Raw genomic sequence first — 17,691 nt, 5'->3', positions numbered from 1 at the left:
TGATGGTGTTAAGAGCTGGTGCCTTTAAGAGGCCATTAGGCCATGAGAGCTCCTCCTTCATGAATGGGATTGAGGCCCTCATCAAAGAGGCTTCACACAGAGTTTGGCTGGCTTGCCCTTCCGCCGTCTATCAGGTAAGGACACAGAGTTCCTCTCCTCTGGAGGATGCAGCAACAAGGCGCCATCTTGGAAGCAGAGGCCAGGCCCTCACCAGACACCCAACCTGTCAGTGCCTTGATCTCGAACTTCTCAGCCTCAAGAACTATGAGAAATAAATTTCTGCTCTTTATAAATTACCCAGGCTGTGGTATTCTGTTAAAGCAGCACAAATGGACTCAGAAACTTGGCAACCAGGTTGTACCATGCCAATCCTGTGCAAGAAAAGAAAACTCTCTAATTAGTCTTTATTGCCCTTGTTCTTCCTTCTCAAGGGGACTGTTGCTTTCCTGTTTTCCAAGGTTATTTACTGCTCAGTCAATACTACTTCATACAATCGTGTTTCTGCATATTTTCCTCCATCCTTTTAACCTCCTTTTTTTCTTCTCACTGTTTTCTAATTCATATCCACCAATCCAGAAATATTTCTTTTCCTCTCCTTCTTTCCAGTTCATCAGTAGGTCAATGAACGACCCTCACCATGACTAATAAGAATAATGCACATAGTATATCTATTTAGGATTAAAAAAAAAGTCAGATGCTCTGAAATTCAGCTAGAAATGAGAAAATCAGTCAACACCTTAGAAGATCCTGCCAAATTTTCTGACCAAGTCTCTACCTAACTCTTCTAATCAAATTTTCTTCCATCATTGACACTGAGTTTCATATTTAAAGAATTTCTCTTTTTATAGTAGTGTTTATCTGGCACTATTGTAATGGTATCTTTTTTTAAAAAAATTCATTGCCGGCATATACTCTACTGCAAATAACTTTTTGAAGCTCTCCTGGGGAAGTGAATCTTATAACTATTAATTCATATGAATAATTATAGTCTATTGATCTACTAATGTGAAAAGTATATTTGGGGCACTAAATAACAAACTCATAATATATTTTTACTACATCTTTTTCAGAGCCCCAAATTTCAGGCATTCACATATGTCCTTTATATGTGTTCTACATATGTACAATCTGTAGCACTCTATTGCTTACTTAATATTTTTCTCTACATTGACTCCCAATTTAACTTAACTAAATTAGACATCATGAAAACTTTAAATCACTACCATAAATGGAAAGCTGGTATCACTTGCCAAAACCAGGGCTATTACCCTTTATCACATTTTTTTTTTTGACAGAGTCTCGCTCTGTTGCCAGGCTGGAGTGCAGTGGCGCTATCTTGACTCACTGCAACCTCTGCTTCCTGGGTTCAAGCGATTCTCCTGCCTCAGCCTCCTGAGTAGCTGGGACTACAGGTGCTGTGCCACCAGGCCTGGCTAATTTTTTGTATTTTTAGTAGAGATGGGGTTTCACCGTGTTAGCCAGGATGTTCTCAATCTCCTGACCTCATGATCTGTCCGCCTCAGCCTCCCAAAGTGCTGGGATCACAGGTGTGAGCCACCGCGCCCGGCCCCTTTAACAATTTTTTAAAAAAACTTTCCCCTAGTCATTTCTGACATCAGCAGGGATACGCACACCACTTCTGGGGACACCTTTCCACTGGAAGTGTAAACTGGGAACAAAAGTTGACTCCTCGGGGACACAGAATCTCTCAGTGAAGCAGTAAACTGGAGCCTCAAGAGACACTGGTCCCAAGCCAGCCAAACGTGCTGGCAGAGCTGCCTCTGCAATGAGGATTCAGGGTCAGGGAGGACCTCAGAGACTAACAACTTATGCCAGTTCTGCTCTGTGATGTAGCTCATGTTGGAAAGTAACACCTGGACTTTTCTTCCTTTAGCTAAGTTGTTTGCAAACTCCATGCCATGAGAAAGGGAAGGTGGGACAGGGAAGTAGTCAATGGGCTCTGGGCACAGGACACTGCCCTTTTTACTAAACCAAATATGCCTGGATTCGTTTTATATAGTGGGCTTACATGGGAGATTGTATTTAAAGAAAGAGTTCTGGGCAAAGTAAAATGTTTGAAAATCACTGCTTAGATTAAGCTTAGACCACGTGAAATGACAAAGACCTTTAAAAGCACATTTTGACCTATAGCACTGAAGAGCAAAGAGGAGATTTCATAGGAAAAAGGGAGAAGATGCACAGTGCACCAAGGAAGGGAGAGGGAGTCCTGAAAAAATTTACCTACTTCTAATCATAGACTTTGCTGGCTTGGCAATTTTGATAAGAGTGGATCTTGTCTGGTGCTCAAATGGCCAGGAAATTGCAGTCCCATCTGACAGTAGGAACAGAAAATGCAGAATGGAGCTAGAAATGAAATAGAGATTTCTCAAGGAGCCAAAGGTGGAGGGACCTGAATTCCAGAGGTGAGAGATAACAACATGCATTTGTACAGTGCAAAGCAGCAGCTGTAGGCAGATCCGATGGAAGAACTTTCTTTTAGTAGTTTCCAGACTCTGAAGACAGGGCCCAGAAAGACCTTTGACCAGACCCAGGAGTTCCCAGCATGCCAGGGAGGTACAAGCACTTAGTTAATGAGAGGTCCCAGCCAATAATCCCAGGTCCTGGAAGGCATGGTCAGGTTGTCTTGCCAGAAGGGTAGTCCTTGGTTAGGACAGATGGACTCACATGAACACACTGGAGTTGGTCACACAGGCTCCATAATGGCCACCTCAGAACTGTATGTCCTGGCCCCAGTGTTTGAAAGACACAAAGGGACAGTTCCAGGAACACTGTTGTGTTCAGTCAATAAGTTCTTCCACCTGTATAATCTCACATGGACCTAGAAAAGTAGGCAGAAGTGTATGCCCCATAACCATCATACATACTAAAGCTCAGAGGGGCTAGGTGAATTTGCCCAGGCCATACAGCAGTTGAACTGCAAACAGCATAGCTCTGTTTAGCTGCTCTTGTGTATCTAGATGTGGTATTCTTGCCACCATGCTAGTTTGTGTCGGGTCGGAAATTTACAAGGACTTGAAGTTGCTGAATTCAGATAGAGAGAGGTGAATGCATCATTCAACGGTAAGTTGAGTCAAACACATTTGTCAAAACACTTGCTAGTCCTCACCTGCAACAACATCTCTGTACATGGCTTTGAAAGCTGGAAAGTAGCTACTCTGAAGCTTGTCCAGGAGCTTGGCCATGCCCCTCACCGTTATTGTTCTCAGTTGATTATAAATGTATTTCAGATCTTCATACCTGCAATATCGTGAAGAAGGGTGAATCCAGGTAAGCATCAGGAAATGCAAGTCACACTGTGATGACCCATCGTCACACAGAAAGAGAGGAGCCCTGCCTCAGGGTGCTTCCACAGAGGCTGTGCTCCAGCCCGAAGAGCCTGGACATCTGTTCCCAGCACAGTGAGGGCAAAAGCCTGAGCTGGGAACACAGGTTCAAAGGGGCAGTGCCAGGAAACACTGCTGTGACCATCTGGTGGCTCAAAAAGCTTGGCAGCTGGAGGTCATTAGCTCTAGCAGTAAGGTTGAGTCAGGGTGAGAGAGGCATTATTGGAGCAAGGGTGCTAAGAGAAGGGCCTTGCAGTAGGTCAGCAGAATGGTCAGAAGCCAGGCAAGAGCATGGGGCACCTCAGCAGGGTGGTACAGACAAAAGGCTGGAGCCCTACAGGCATGTCTGGTCATGTGACACCGATAATCTCCATTCCATGCCAGGACAGGCACATCTGCCTCTAACATCTGTCTGTCTCCTTTTGAGTAAAGGATTTATCAGCACAATAATAAATAGGAGTGAGGAAATGGGGAGGAGGAGGGGGAATAAGCAGGAGCAGGAGCAATAATGAAGCCTTTCTGGACAAACACCCTGGAAGATGAACTTTCCAGCCCTGCGAGTGATGAGCCGGAACACAGGAAAGGCTGCTCTGCAGCCAACTCCCCAAAACTCCTATGTCTTCAGAACTTTACAAAAGGTGTGTGCATGTGGCCTCAACTGTTCAAGGAGAAGGGAGCAGAAAAGTTACAAGAAAAATGTTAAAGAGAGTTCATTAATTTTACATGTAGTCCAAAGAGCCTTTGAAAAAACGTGAGAAGACATACTGATGTTAGCCCAGGAAAGGAAAAATGATTATAGAATCTGGGGGAAAGTGTGCATCTCCCAGTCTATCAAAAAACTCTATTGACCCAATGACACAGAGCTGTCTACCCCAGCGATGATGTGAAATACCTATAGGGAAGAACAGGCTCAATGGTGGCTTAACCCAGGAAAGCTCTAGCTTTAGTCTCTATAAGACATCTTCACCCCAGAGTTCTAGCATGTGCCTTCTTGCCTACCTGCTCTTCCAGAACTCCAACGCCACCTTAGGGGTGGGATTCTCCCCTTGTAAGAGGGGCTGGGAAGACTCTCTCTTGAGTACCACCTGGACTTGGTAGCTCCATTTGATCACTGCAGACTCAATGGCATAGATGACTGACTTATCTATAGAATCCAAGCTGTGAAAGACAAAACAACAACAACAACAATGATAACAACAAAAACAAAAACCCTGAAACGTGAAAATAACCCTGGGTGTACCCCAAGACAGAATCCCAAATTTAAAAAAATAGGTGAGAAATTCCATCTAGCCCATGCATTCTTAACTTTTTTGGGTAATAGTCTCTGTTGACTAGTCAATGAAAATTATAGATCCTCTCTCCAGAAAAAAAAAAAATGCTTATGTGTGTGTATGTACATTTTTCATACAGATTCAGGGCTCATCAATATTCTGAAGACTAGTTTAAGAACTTCGAATGCCAGTACGTTGTCCTGCCAATGCACAAATACCTTGGACAGAAAATATTCAGATGACCACCCAATGCTTGCTTGAATCCTACCAGTGACAGCAAGCTCTTGACTTCACAAAGCAGCACATTTCTCAATAGGTTGGCTCTCCCAAGGAGAAAGTTTGTCTCTATACTGAACCATTTCTACCTCCCTGTGATTTCCTCTTCTTGGTCTTAGCTCTAACCTCTGCAGCAAGAGGAAATAGTTTATTTCCTCCTTCAAAGGCTGATAATCAGCCACCTGAATATCACCATCACGATTTCACTTGGTCCTCATTTTTCCAGTGAAGAATAGAATTCCCAAACTTTTCCCCTCATACAACTTTTAAAGAAAGTAACTTAGCTATATTTGGAAGCGGTTAAAATTTTTTAAATACATTTTGGTCATTATTTTCACAGTCTTAACTAAAAATGATATGTGCAAAGAACCAAGGACACGACGACAAAGAAAGAGGACATACAGTTCACATTTTTATGTCAGAAACCCACTTCCACTTCATTAAGTTAAATTTATATTTGCTGAGAAATGATATGGCACAAGTGATTGTGCAAGGTATTAAAGGAAGAAGACACCGATTCCCCCCAAATGATCCAGCCTTTTGGGAAATTATCAAACTTGAACAAACAGAGATAAATTCAGCAATGATTATAAACACACACTGAATGTTACTAAGTTAAAATATAAAGGGACTAGAAAAGGGGTAGTTTGAATTTATTTATTTTGAAGATTGGATATCTTTATTAAACCACAATAAGTTTTCCAATTAACTGGGAAATTACTTCAAATTGTATATGTAGGAAATTACTTCTGATAGAAAAAACTCATTATAAAGTACATTGTTGTATTTTATAATGCATTGCACGCATATAATCTGTTGCATGCGTTACTTATTCTTCGGATCAAATCATGGATCCTGAATACACAATGTTGATGGTAATACATTGGGAAACTCCTGACGGTGTGGCAGACAGAGCTCATGTAGGAAGGCTGTCCGTTGCTACAAGCACACAGAGATGCTGGATAAAATATAGCAAAATATACTATTAATATTTATATACATAGCCTGGCTTGAAAGGGGAAAAGAATTCCCAAGGGATAGAAATGAAGACAACTCGAAAGTCAGCATGGTAAGCAGAAGCTGACGGTGGATTCAACCTCTAAAAGGGGACAAGGTTGGGGTTTTAAGGCCTACTCAGGGGCAGGAGGCATGAACTCCCAACAAAGCCAGGTCCCATCAAAACCAGATTTGCTACTATTTGAAAAAAGAAAAAAAATCCCCAGGACCTCTAAAAAGTCTTCAGCTGCTGGGGGAGGAGAGTCTGGAACTGTAACAAGAGCCGGCAGCGATAGTTCTGTGACATTATGTACTGAGTAAACACTGGGAAGAGGCATGCCTGCCTCCCAGACTGGACCTGGGTCTTTGCCAATGATGAGACACTATCCTGATAAGCAAAATACCGAAAGCTAGTGTGGTTGCGCTTAGCCCTGAAATGATTCTGAACGGAAAAAAAAGGCCATGTTGCTGTAATAGCCTTGGAAGACTTCATGCAGTGGCTGGGCCAGGGAGTAACCAGGGTAAACACACAGTCCACAGTCTGAGGGTGTCGGCAAACAGAGCAGACAGTAGGCTTGTGTGCAGAACGAGGAGATGTGCAGAGTCAGGAACAGAAAAGTTGTAAGGAAAACATTCTGATAACCAGCATCTCCCATATCTCAGAGGCCCATATGGCCAGGCTGGCGGTACTTACACTGTCTCACTTTTGGAATCCGCAAACTCCATTTTTTCTGAGCCTGCTGGAAGAGGCAGCAAAGTTTTTCCCTTCACTTGCTCAATTATAACCGAGAGGTCGCATTGGAGGCTGTGGGTGTGCCGCTTGACATCCTCATATATCATGTGGGGCCAGTTTAGGCGATTCTTCTCATTGGCCAGGATGGGTAGAACAACCTGGAACAGAGGTGCACAGGAAAGAAAGGCAGGTGTTCCACTTCTGAGAACTTAAAGAAAGCCTCATCTGGAAAAGGCTTATAAAGCTATATACAACCTTTTGCAGGTCACTGTGCTGGAAGGCCTAATAATAGGGTCGAACATTACATACGACCTTGACATCTGGTAAATTGGGGAGGCCCTTGAATAGCCTGCTTATAAGTTTTCCTTCCCATTCTGCTCCTGGGGATAAAGTCCTCTAGCCAAAACATTCTTTATCGGCTAAGCGCGGTGGTTCATGCCTATAATCCTAGCACTTTGGGAGGCTGAGGCGGGTGGATCACCTGAGCTCGGGAGTTCGAGATCAGCCTGGCCAACATGGCAAAAACCCATCTCTACTAAAAATACAAAAATTAGCCGGGCGTGGTGGCAGGTGCCTGTGATCACAGCTACTCGGGAGGTTGAGGCAGGAGAATCGCTTCAACCTAGGAGGCGGAGGTTGCAGTGAGTCGAGATCACACCACTGCACTCCAGCCTGGGCAGCAGAGTAAGACTCCATCTCAGACAAAAATTAAAAAGAAAAAACAAAAAACTCTTTATCAAGAGGACCAGGCACAGTTTCCGCTTATCCCTCAGAAGCAGACTTCAGTTCCCTGCCAGCTGGTGGAATGATTTAACCTAGCAAATTGCATCCCCCAGTGAGATCCGAGGACCAATATGCCCTCTTGATACTATTAATACAAAGTGTGCTTTCCACAGCACCTTGTCATTTAGTCTGTTCCCAAGAGCAATCCCCATGTGGCCTGCATGGCTCAGTGTCCTCTTCTGGGCTGTGAGTATGTTGACTGATAAACTGCTGTCAATGGTGTCTGTCCTATATTGGGTGTTGTACGTTTAGCCATCTCCATTACTCTCGGGCAGGAATCCCTCCCTCATCAACGGGGTGAATAGGAGGTGATTAAATAGTCACAAAGGCCAGAGGCAAAAAAGTAGGACACATGTAGATAAACATGACCTTCTGTCTACAGGTGGTGGGAGGGGCACCTTGAAAAGGCAAGCAAAGTTGAGGATCTTGAATCCATCTTTAGGGTGAACGTTAGGTGATTCTGGCCACCCAACATAGTTCCTCTTTTTTCAGTATTCATCCCCAAATCGATAGGTGAACATGGAACCAAATCTGAGCCAGTGAGAGGCCAAAGTGTCTTATGTGACTTTTCAAGGAAGAGACACCTTCTCTTTTCTGCTAGTGTGGAGCTTTTGTTGGTCACCTTCGCAACCAATAGCGCCTTAGAATAAAGTTAATATGAGAGGAGAATGCTTACAGATGGAGAAAGACCAAGTCTTGGTAACTTTGTTTGAGCTCCTAAATCAAGCTGCTCTTGAACTTTCCAAGCTAGTTTAAATTAAGTTTCTATTAACCGCAACTTAGAAACTTGTCAGTATACCGAGGCAGGCAGATCACGAGGTCAGGACATCGAGACCATCCTGGCCAACATGGTGAAACCCTGTCTCTACTAAAATACAAAAAATTAGCTGAGTGTGGTGGCATATGCCTGTAGTCCCAGCTACTCAGGAGGCTGAGGCAGGGGAATTGCTTGAACCCGGGAGGCGGAGGTTGCAGTGAGCCGAGATTGCACCACTGCACTCCAGCCTGGAGACAGAGCAAGACTCCATCTCAAAAAAAAAAAAAAGAAAGGAAGTTGTCAGTAAACTCACCCGGAATCTTTGACTGTCAAAATCTCACAAGTGATGGAAGGAGAATACCAGAAAGACAAACAGATGCTCATATAATGTGATGAGGAAGCTACCAATATATAAATAATCAAAAGGAAATATGAACTCATATGACTGGTTGGGTTATGATAATAAGCCCCAGTGGCTGTGAAATAGAATACCTGGACCCAGCATGTTAGATTCTAGAGGATGGTCTTTGCCTGGTCTGTCTGGAAACATTCACTGAGCTGGGAACTTACAACAATCAGTAAAGGGAGCTCAAAAAGGAAGGAAAGTTTACAAATTAAGCTTTATCACATTCATGTTAAGAAAGAACCATTTGAACCCAGGGCAGAAGTCCTAACTGGGAAAGAGGATGAACTGGAATTTTCCTAGGATCTCAAAGGCAGGGACTCTATCTTATTTAATTTTTATATAGTCACAGTTCTCTCCAGGATCTGGCATATAGAAAGCACTCAAGATGTTTATCAAATAACTGAATGTATACTGTCTGAAGAAAAAGGAATAGCTTTGGGTGGGGGTTTTAAGGGCTTTGAGTGACAGAAAAATAACGAATGTGAACTCTCTATGAAGTGAAAAGAAACTCATAGCCAGGTGCAGAGGCTCACACCTATATCCTAGCACTGAGAGGCTGAGGAGGGCAGATTGTTTGAGCCCAGGAGTCGGAGACCTGCCTGGGCAACATAGCAAGACCTCATCTCTACAAAAAAAAATAGAGAAATTGCCCGGTTGTAGTGGCGCATGTCTGTAGTCCCAGTTACTAAGGAGGCTGAGGTGAGAGAATCGCTTGAGCCCAGGGAGGTCGAGTCTGCAGTGAGCTGAAATCGTACCACTGTACTCCAGGCTGGGCAACAGAGTGAGACCCTGTCTCAAAACAACAACAACAACAACAACAACAACAAACCAAAAAGCTACTCATTCATTTATTCAATGAGTATTTACTGAGCATCTATTATGTGCTGGTACTTTTCTAGGTGCTAGGAGGATACACCTGTGAACAAAACAGTCAAAAATTTCTGACCTCATGAAGCTTATATTCTAAGGGAGAGATGTCAAAAAACAGTAAGTTCTGTGAATAAAGATAAAGCATGTGAAGGGAATCAGGAGTGTGGGGTGGTGGGGCTGCAATTGTAAATGTTGAGGTTGGCCTGACTGAGAAGATAAGATTTGAACAAAGGCTGGGAAGGATGGGGGAGTGCTTTGCAGGTCCTTGGGGGAAGTATATTGCAGGGAGAAGGAACAGCCAGTGCAAAGGCCCCGAGATGGAAGCATGCTTGGTGTTATCAAGGAGCAGTGTGGAAGCAGGGAAAGCGGGGACAGAGTGATCCCAAAGAATAGGGGAGAGTAAAGGGAGTCAATTCACATGAAGCCTTGCCTGTGAGATTTTGATTTTACTCTCAGAGAAATGGACATCATTGAAAGTTTTGAGCAAAGGAGTGCCATAGGCTGAGATCGCTTTGAGTAGGATCAACCGAGCTGCTGTGATTATAGGCTCTAAGGGGCAAAGGTGGAAAGGGAGGCCACCTAGCAAGTTGGTGCTATAATACAGAAGACAGTGGTGTGGCACAGGGGGTAGTGGGGGAGATGGTAAGAAATGGCCTGATTCCATACAAATTTTGAAGGTACAGCCAATAGGATGTGTTAACAAATTGCTTTAGGAGTCATGAGAGAAAAAAAAAGGGTCACGATGACTCTAAGATCTGTGGCTTGAACAACGGGAAGAATGGAGTTGCCGTCAACCGATGTGGGGAGGAGTAAAGGTGGAGTAAGATCTTGAGAGAAGATACAGGAGCTTTTGTTTGCACATGTTAAAATGCAGTATCTCGATTGGACTTTAAGATAGAGATGTTGAGTAGGCAGCTGGATATGCTAGTTGAGAGTTCAGAGGAGAAGAGAGGACTGGAGATAACAAATTTGGGAGGTAGCAGATACAAATGGCTTGTGAAACTTTGAAATTGAATGACAGCCCCCAAGAAAATGAGTGTATATAGAGAGAAGACAAGACGTCCAGGGAATGAGCCGTAGGGCCATCTGGTGTTAAGAAGTTGGAAAGAGGACGGGCGCGGTGGCTTACGTCTGTAATCCCAACACTTTGTGAAGCCAAGGTGGGCAGATCACGAGGTCAGGAGTTTGAGACCAGCCTGGCCAACAGAGTAGAAACCCTGTCTCTACCAAAAATACAAAAATTAGTTGGGGGTGGTGGCGGGCACTTGTAACCTTAGCTACTCGGGAGGCTGAGGCAGGAGAATCGCTTGAACCCAGGAGGCGGAGGTTGTAGTGAGCGGAGATCATGCCACTGTACTCCAGAATGGGTGACAGTGCGAGACTCCATCTCAAAAAAAAAAAAAAAAAAAAAAAAGAAGTGGGGAAGAAGAGGAGGCACCATCACTGGTGATAGGCATGGTGATAGGAGGAAACCAGAAGACTGGTTCCTGGAGCCCAGTGTTCCCAGGAAGAAAGAAAGTGTTCCCAGGAAGAGAGGATGATCATGAGCTATGACAAATGCTGCTCTCAGGTCAAGCCGAATGAGGACTGATTCAGGCCGTTCAATTTAGTCAACTGGAGATCATCAGAAACATTGGCATGTTATTTTATTCCTCTTCTGTGAAGTGTGAAAGTCAAAGCCTGATGAGTGATGATGAGATAAAACAGGAAAATAATGAGACACCAAGAGGAGACACATATTCCAGGAATTTTGCTATGAGGGGGTCATAAACATGGGGTGACAGCTGGTGGGATGAAAGGAGGATTTTGCTTGATGAGAATAATCTAGCCGAGAGGAGAAAAATATGAATGCAGGAGAGAAGAGGAAATTGCTAGAGCGATCTCCTCAGGAATGTGTGGGATTCAGAGCACAGGCAGTAGTTTTGGCCTTAGGGTTGGCATCAGAGGGCAGCACAAACAGTTTACCTCTAGCAACGGATGGCACGGCAGAAGATACAAGGAGAGATGCTGCAGTCAAAGTAGACATAAGAGTTCGTGGACATGTTATTCTTGTTTCCGTTTCTTAAAAAACCAAGAAAGAAGCAAGAGCATCTCAGAGAGAGGTTGACAGGAGGTTTTGGACATTTGAGAGAAGAAAGATTTTTCTTTTCAAATTGTTTCTCAAGTTGGGAAATAGTGATCTAAAAGAGCAAGAAAGTATAGTTGGAATAGAAAAAAAAAAATAGAATGTCTGCTGGGAAACATAAAAGGCTTGCTTAGCAGTTTGAGAGGTCGTACATTTAAAGAGGAGCCCATTGGTTTTTCCCTGGTCTCTTTTAATTTAATGGGTGCAGGTATGAAGTATGTAGAGCTGGGTTTTACCAGGATTGTGGTTGCACCAATTGAGTATGACACGGTGAGGTAGAGGCCAGTACATCAGGTGCTGATGCAAGGGTATGATGATCATGAAGGAGCATGGCACTCAAATTGGGTAAGAGAAGAGACCGTGCGCATGGGCCACGGCCAATGGGAAGGAGCCAAGGCCAAGAGATTGGAGCTCCCAGCAGGATCAAAGGACTGTTGTAGTCAGGGTATGAGAGGGAGTGAGCTGGAAAGATGGGAATAGTGGTCAGAGAAGGAGATGCATAAAATTGGACAATGAGGTTGGTGGTTGTTGGGAATGCAAAGTCTGGAAATGGCCATGGGAGGGGCTGCTTATGATCGGGAGGAGGACAAGATCACTGGAGGACAAAGAAACAGAGAACCCAGAGGCCAAGTTATTGGAAGAGTCACTCATATGTCTTTGGAAATAACCACATATTAGAAGTAATGTTGGGGAGAGTCACAGTGAGTTGGGAGGCAAAATCATACACACGTGAGGGGAGCACCATCTGTACAGGATGCAGCAGTGAGAGTGGATGATGTCCTTTGATGACAGGAGATTCAAACTGGAGGCTTTTTTTGATGTGGATCTAGAGCAGCAAGGAGGAACAAGGAGGCCACCTGCCCCAGCTCCAGGCTCGGGAGAAGGCTGTGGGGGAAACGCAGCTGAGTCCTCCAGGAGGAGCCAGGATGGGTTACAGCAAGGTGACAAGGATCCATCAGATGGGTGAGGAGGATTTTAAACGGGATGAAGAGTGACAAGAATTCTCATCCTTTAGGGAACACCTGCAGTGTGCACTCTATTCCATATGTTCTAATATATGATGTCTAAATTTCATAGCAACCCTGCAAGACAGTTTTGGACCTGGCAGAGTGAGCACATCTGCTCACATCACACTGCTGAATTTAACCAGAATTTGACTTAGGTCTGTGAGATTCCAAATCTTATGCTTACACTCCAAAATGCAAAAAGTCAAAAAAAAAAATCCAAGTTTCAGAGGTAGGAAAAATAAGTTGGCAGTAGTGAATGATGTGGTTGGAGGAAGTAAGGAAGTAGAACAAGTTACTAAATTCTGTTAATTCTTCCTTTCAAACATTTCTTAGGCACATTTTCCTTTTTTACCTTGTACTAGTAGAATAGAACAAAAATAATATTAAAATTATAGCTTTCTCTCAGCCAACACCCTCAATCCTACCCCCACACACACAAGGCAGGAAGACGTCTCTCAGCCAGGTAGGTTCTTCTGGCTTTAGCGATGCTGCGTGGGGAGGTGCAAGGAAAAGGGGAGCAGGTAATCAGAGACTACTAAGCTGATTACAAGGTGCTGAGAGAGAGGAGAGGGGGTGGACAACAGGGCTGGGCCGGAAGGAGGGGGCTTAGCAGATGGGAGGCCAGCAAGCCTCGAAAGAGACACTGGATCAGCTTCAGAGTATGGAATAAAAGTAGATGGATGGACAGAAAGTAGAATAAAGTTACTAGTACGAGCTTTGAGACACGCAAGGAAAGGACTTGAGGTATTGTTAAAATAAATTATTTATTTAGGTTTTAAAATAGGTAATACATTTACATGGGGCAAAATTTTAAACATACAAAAGCTTTTACAGTGGGAAGTAAATCTTCCACCTACCCCTGTACTTCAGTTACTGTTTCTCCTTCTTGTGGATTACTGTTAAAAAATGTCCTCTCTTCCTCCCTCCCTCCTTTCCCTCCTTTCTCTCTTCTTCCCCTCCTTTCTTTTTTAAACATAAATAGTAGCATACCATCCATGCAATTCTGCACTTCTTTAAAAAATTATCTTAAATTGCAGCATTATTCACAAAAACCAAGAGACAGAAACAACCTAAGTGTCTATGATGGATAAATTTTTTAGAAATGTGGTATATACATACAATAGAATATTGTTAAAAAAAGAAAGAAATCCCGCATACGATGATAGGCAGTGACAATATGGATGAACCTTGAGGACATTATGCTAAGTGACATAAGTCAGTCACAAGGAACAGATACTGCATGATTCCACTTATATGATGAGTCAGGTTCATAGGAACAGAAAGTAGAATGGTGCTTGCCAGGAGCTCAGTGGAGCGATGTGTGGCTTGTTGGGTGTGTGTGGAGTTTCAGTGATGCTGGACGGGGCAGTTCTGAGGATCTGTTCCACAACAATGCATATGTGGTTGACAATATTGTACTCTACACTTGGAAATTGTTGGGTGAATTTTATGTCATGCTTTTTTTTTTTGCCACAAGGAAAAAATTACCCTAAGGAATAACTCCAGTTGGACATGATGGCTCACACCTGTAATCCCAGCATTTTGGGAGGCCAAGGCAGGAGGATCACTTGAGTCTAGGAGTTTGAAATCAGCCTGGTCAACATAGCAAGACCCTGCCTCAAAAAAAGGAATATTCCATATCAGTCATTCTTTTTAATAGTTGCAAAGTATTTCACTGTATAGATGGCCCATAATTCAGTCACCCAGTCCCCTGTTGATGAACATTGTTTGTCTCCAATCTCTTTCAATGCACCAATGAAAATTCTTAAACATTCGAGAATTTTCATTATTTTAAAATTATTTTTCTTGCTGGACTACTTTGCTTAGCCATGACACAACTCTGAGATGGGCCTTCTGTCTCCCACATACACTAGGTTAAATCCTGTCTCTGAACCTTTGATCAGTCTGCTCTGAGTATCTTGAAAGTTACCTTGCTCTCTACTTATACGAATTCTTCTAATTGTTCAGGAGACAATTCAACACTTAATGTTAAGCATGCTTCTCAGATCACAGGCCTGTCTTCTCCTCTGAAGCCATAAGTACTTTCTATCATCAACATTCATTAGAGAAGTTGATCTAAGTTTAGGCTTCAGCGGAATGGCTTTCAGACAATGCACAGTGGCAAGACCGTTCTGTTTGTTAAAATATTGAAATACCTCCCTATCTAAGAGATCTAGCTTCCTGGGCCCTCTGTGTCCTCCTCTATCTATCCAACCCCTTCCCTGGAATTTTCACCTCCCCACAGCCTCCTGATACACCATCTAAAGGGCTTACACCTGACATAGCAGGGAGACTCCAGGACTTGCATCCAGCAGTGGGGCCAACTTTGAGGTAAGCTTTACCCTCACCCCAGTCTTAAAAGTTTGAAATATTTTGAATATATGAATTATTACACACGTTTCAGCTCCTTGGAGTAAGCATTTCATGGGTGGGAATAGTTCTTTGGTATTCCCTACAGCACCTATCACCTGAAACATCATACAGCCAGTATTCCGCCCATCCTTATTTCACAACCGGCAGGGTCCAGGGCACCAAGCCTCCAGAAGCACACAGGCCTGACTTGCAGGGCAGTTTACTCCCATTCCAGAAAGGTCTAAGGGGCCCAGGAATCTCTCCGGAGCACTTCCCTGAAATCTCCTGCATTCTCGAAGCTTCTGCCGTGGTGCCACTAAAGCACTCATGACCCACATCTCCACCTTCCTCCCTGAGCTTCAGGCAGACTCCTCCAAAGTCCTGCTGGGCACTTCCAAATGGGCGCCTAACTTCTTATGCTGGCACAGGGCTGACCTTTGCTACATGGTTGGTAATGAATGAATGAGATGAAAATCAAAAGCAAATCACTACCCACCTCCCCCACCATTTAACTGCTCTCCAGAAGTAGGCACTGTTTATAGCCATTCACCTCCTTCCACCCCCACTGATCCATCAGAAATGCCTCCTTGTTCAGCACTTCCCATCTTCCTCAGATCTTTCCAATTTACAGGAGGGATTATGAGACGCTGATTCTGAAAGTAGTCAGGTCTGAAAGTAGTCAGGACCTAGGCACTCTTCAGATTATGGTCTTCCCCTGACTTTGGCTGGAACCCAGACCCGGACTGACCCAAGCCTTAGCCCCTTCGCATTCTCATTCTGGCCTGGCCACCACCCAGATCCCTCCCTCCGGAGCCCTCCGACTCCGCCCCTAACCTCATCCCATTTTCTTCCTGACTTCAGGAACTTGCCTCCTGGTCGTGCTCCCTCCATAGCCTCGCCCCTCTGCCTATCACTCCGCCCCTTGGACCTCCCCTGCAGCTTCGCCCCGCCCCCTCTGGCCCCGCCTCCGTCCCTTAAGGCTCCTCCTCCCCTCCCCCACCCAGCTTTAGCCGCGCGGGGACACTAACCCACCCTCACCTCCGAGAACAGCGCGGCCAGGTGCTCCAGAGGTGCCGCGGACAGGTCCCCGCAGACCACTGCGCCGCGGATGCTGTCGGGCCCTGGAGGCTTGGGCCCGGTGCGCAGGAAAAAAAGCCCCTTAGCGCCAGCCGGGCCCGACTCAGGTCCCACCTCCAGCCCGGGTCGTACTGCCAGGCCCCTGGGCCCGGGCCGCACCACCAGCAGCGGCCGCGGCCCCTCGGCAGCATCGCGGCCCAGGAAGGCCTGGAGCAGCTGCTCCGCCTCGGCACTCCCGGCGCAACGCTCCCAGGCGCCCGCAGCCGGCCGCAGGCTCATGGCCACGTAGGTCCCCAGGAGTCGCAGTCGTCGGTCGGCGCCGCGTTCCCCATCCGCGTTCTCCGCCGCGAGCGCGGCCCGCTCCTCCGCGCTCCACATCGCGCGCGGCCTCCAGCTGCATCGGTTTCCCTAGCGACGGGGACGCGGCCAGGACTCCCTCCTCTGCTCCCTTCCTATTGGGCACTGACCCCCTGGTCCCGCCCCTTCCAGGCTAATAAGGTAGGAGGTGTACGCGGGAAGGGGCGGGGTCGCGTCGCTGTTGCTAGGACACCAGCAGAGACTCGTACTCAGTGTCTACCTGGTGTATTGGGAGTACTGAAGTGTGACCGTGGAGCGCAATGGCTTATTGATGGGCTGCGTGGAGAGGAGATCAAGCATATAAATGCTGTTAAGGTTCGTTTTGGCTAAGGTCGAATTAGAGTCTTTAGAGGTCTCCAGACACTGAAAATAGTATGGTCCTCTCATCTCTATCCTAAATGCGCAATCCAGACTTAAACACAATGCCAAATCATAAAACAGATTTAAGGACATTCAGTGAGTGTTTTACTTCTTTTCCATGATGGCAGATTAAACACTTCAGAACAGTGCTGTCCAATAGAACTTTCTGCGATGATGGAAATGTTTTCCATCTGTTCTAGCCACGCATGGCCTATAAAGGAGGTGAAATGTGCTCGTCCCACTGAGGAAATTTTTAATTTTACTTAATTTTCACTTAAAATTAAATAGTCACATGTGACTGTAGTTATATTGAACAGCTCAGCTTCAAAATTTTAATGTCAAGTTTTTTTAAGTTTTCTTCCGTGCCTTTCTTTGCCCATGTTTTTTAAGGCATGTGCTTAATCTGCCAAAAATGTAACCAAACTGTGAGAGGCTTGTTTTTGTTTCTGTTGTTTTTGAGACAGGGTCTTACTCTGTTGCCCAGGCTGGAGTGCAGTGGCCGGATCATAGTTCACTGCAGCCTCAAATCCCTGGGCTCAACTGATCCTCTGGTCTCTGCTTCCCTAGGAGCTAGGAATACAGGCGCCACCATATCCAGCTAATTTAAAAAATTTTTTGTAGAGATGAGGTCTCGCCATGTTGTCCAAACTGGTCTTGAAGTCCTGGACTCAATTGATCCTTCTGCCTCAGCCTCCCAAAGTGCTGGGATTATATGGATGAGCCATCACGCTAGAGTTTTTGACTTCCATGGGTATGACCACTAATCAGTTCTTACTAAATGTAGTAAAGTACTTGTAAATATGCAGGATGCTCAGAGCCTTCCCATCCTGCCCTATACCTGGATATTGGCTTCAAAAAGGGATAATATAAAGTGCTTTGCCTGACCTCAGAAATTAGCATTTGTTACCTGCTTAGTCCTTCTCCATGGTCAGGATAAACAGTTTGGCCCTTTGCATGCATGTAAGGTGACAGTGCAT

General features: G+C 45.0%; 1 protein-coding gene across 1 annotated transcript in view; it reads right to left on the bottom strand.

Moving 5' to 3' along the window:
* The window catches only part of DNAH9 (dynein axonemal heavy chain 9), a 379,881-nt gene extending 363,477 nt beyond the window's left edge, over positions 1 to 16,404 (bottom strand). The window contains exons 1-4 of the mRNA XM_054456248.2: positions 15,959 to 16,404; positions 6,582 to 6,778; positions 4,344 to 4,502; positions 3,128 to 3,258 (exon numbers count right to left, since the gene is read on the bottom strand). Coding sequence (XP_054312223.2) covers positions 3,128 to 3,258; positions 4,344 to 4,502; positions 6,582 to 6,778; positions 15,959 to 16,375 — 904 coding nt within the window. The 5' untranslated portion in view covers positions 16,376 to 16,404. The remainder of the gene's footprint in view (positions 1 to 3,127; positions 3,259 to 4,343; positions 4,503 to 6,581; positions 6,779 to 15,958) is intronic.
* Positions 16,405 to 17,691: the final 1,287 nt, after the last annotated feature.

The sequence above is a fragment of the Pongo pygmaeus genome, chromosome 19, assembly GCF_028885625.2.
Source record: "Pongo pygmaeus isolate AG05252 chromosome 19, NHGRI_mPonPyg2-v2.0_pri, whole genome shotgun sequence".
Lineage (NCBI taxonomy): Eukaryota > Metazoa > Chordata > Mammalia > Primates > Hominidae > Pongo > Pongo pygmaeus.
Note: the sequence above shows the minus strand (reverse complement) of the source record. Positions and strands in the feature narration are given on the sequence as shown.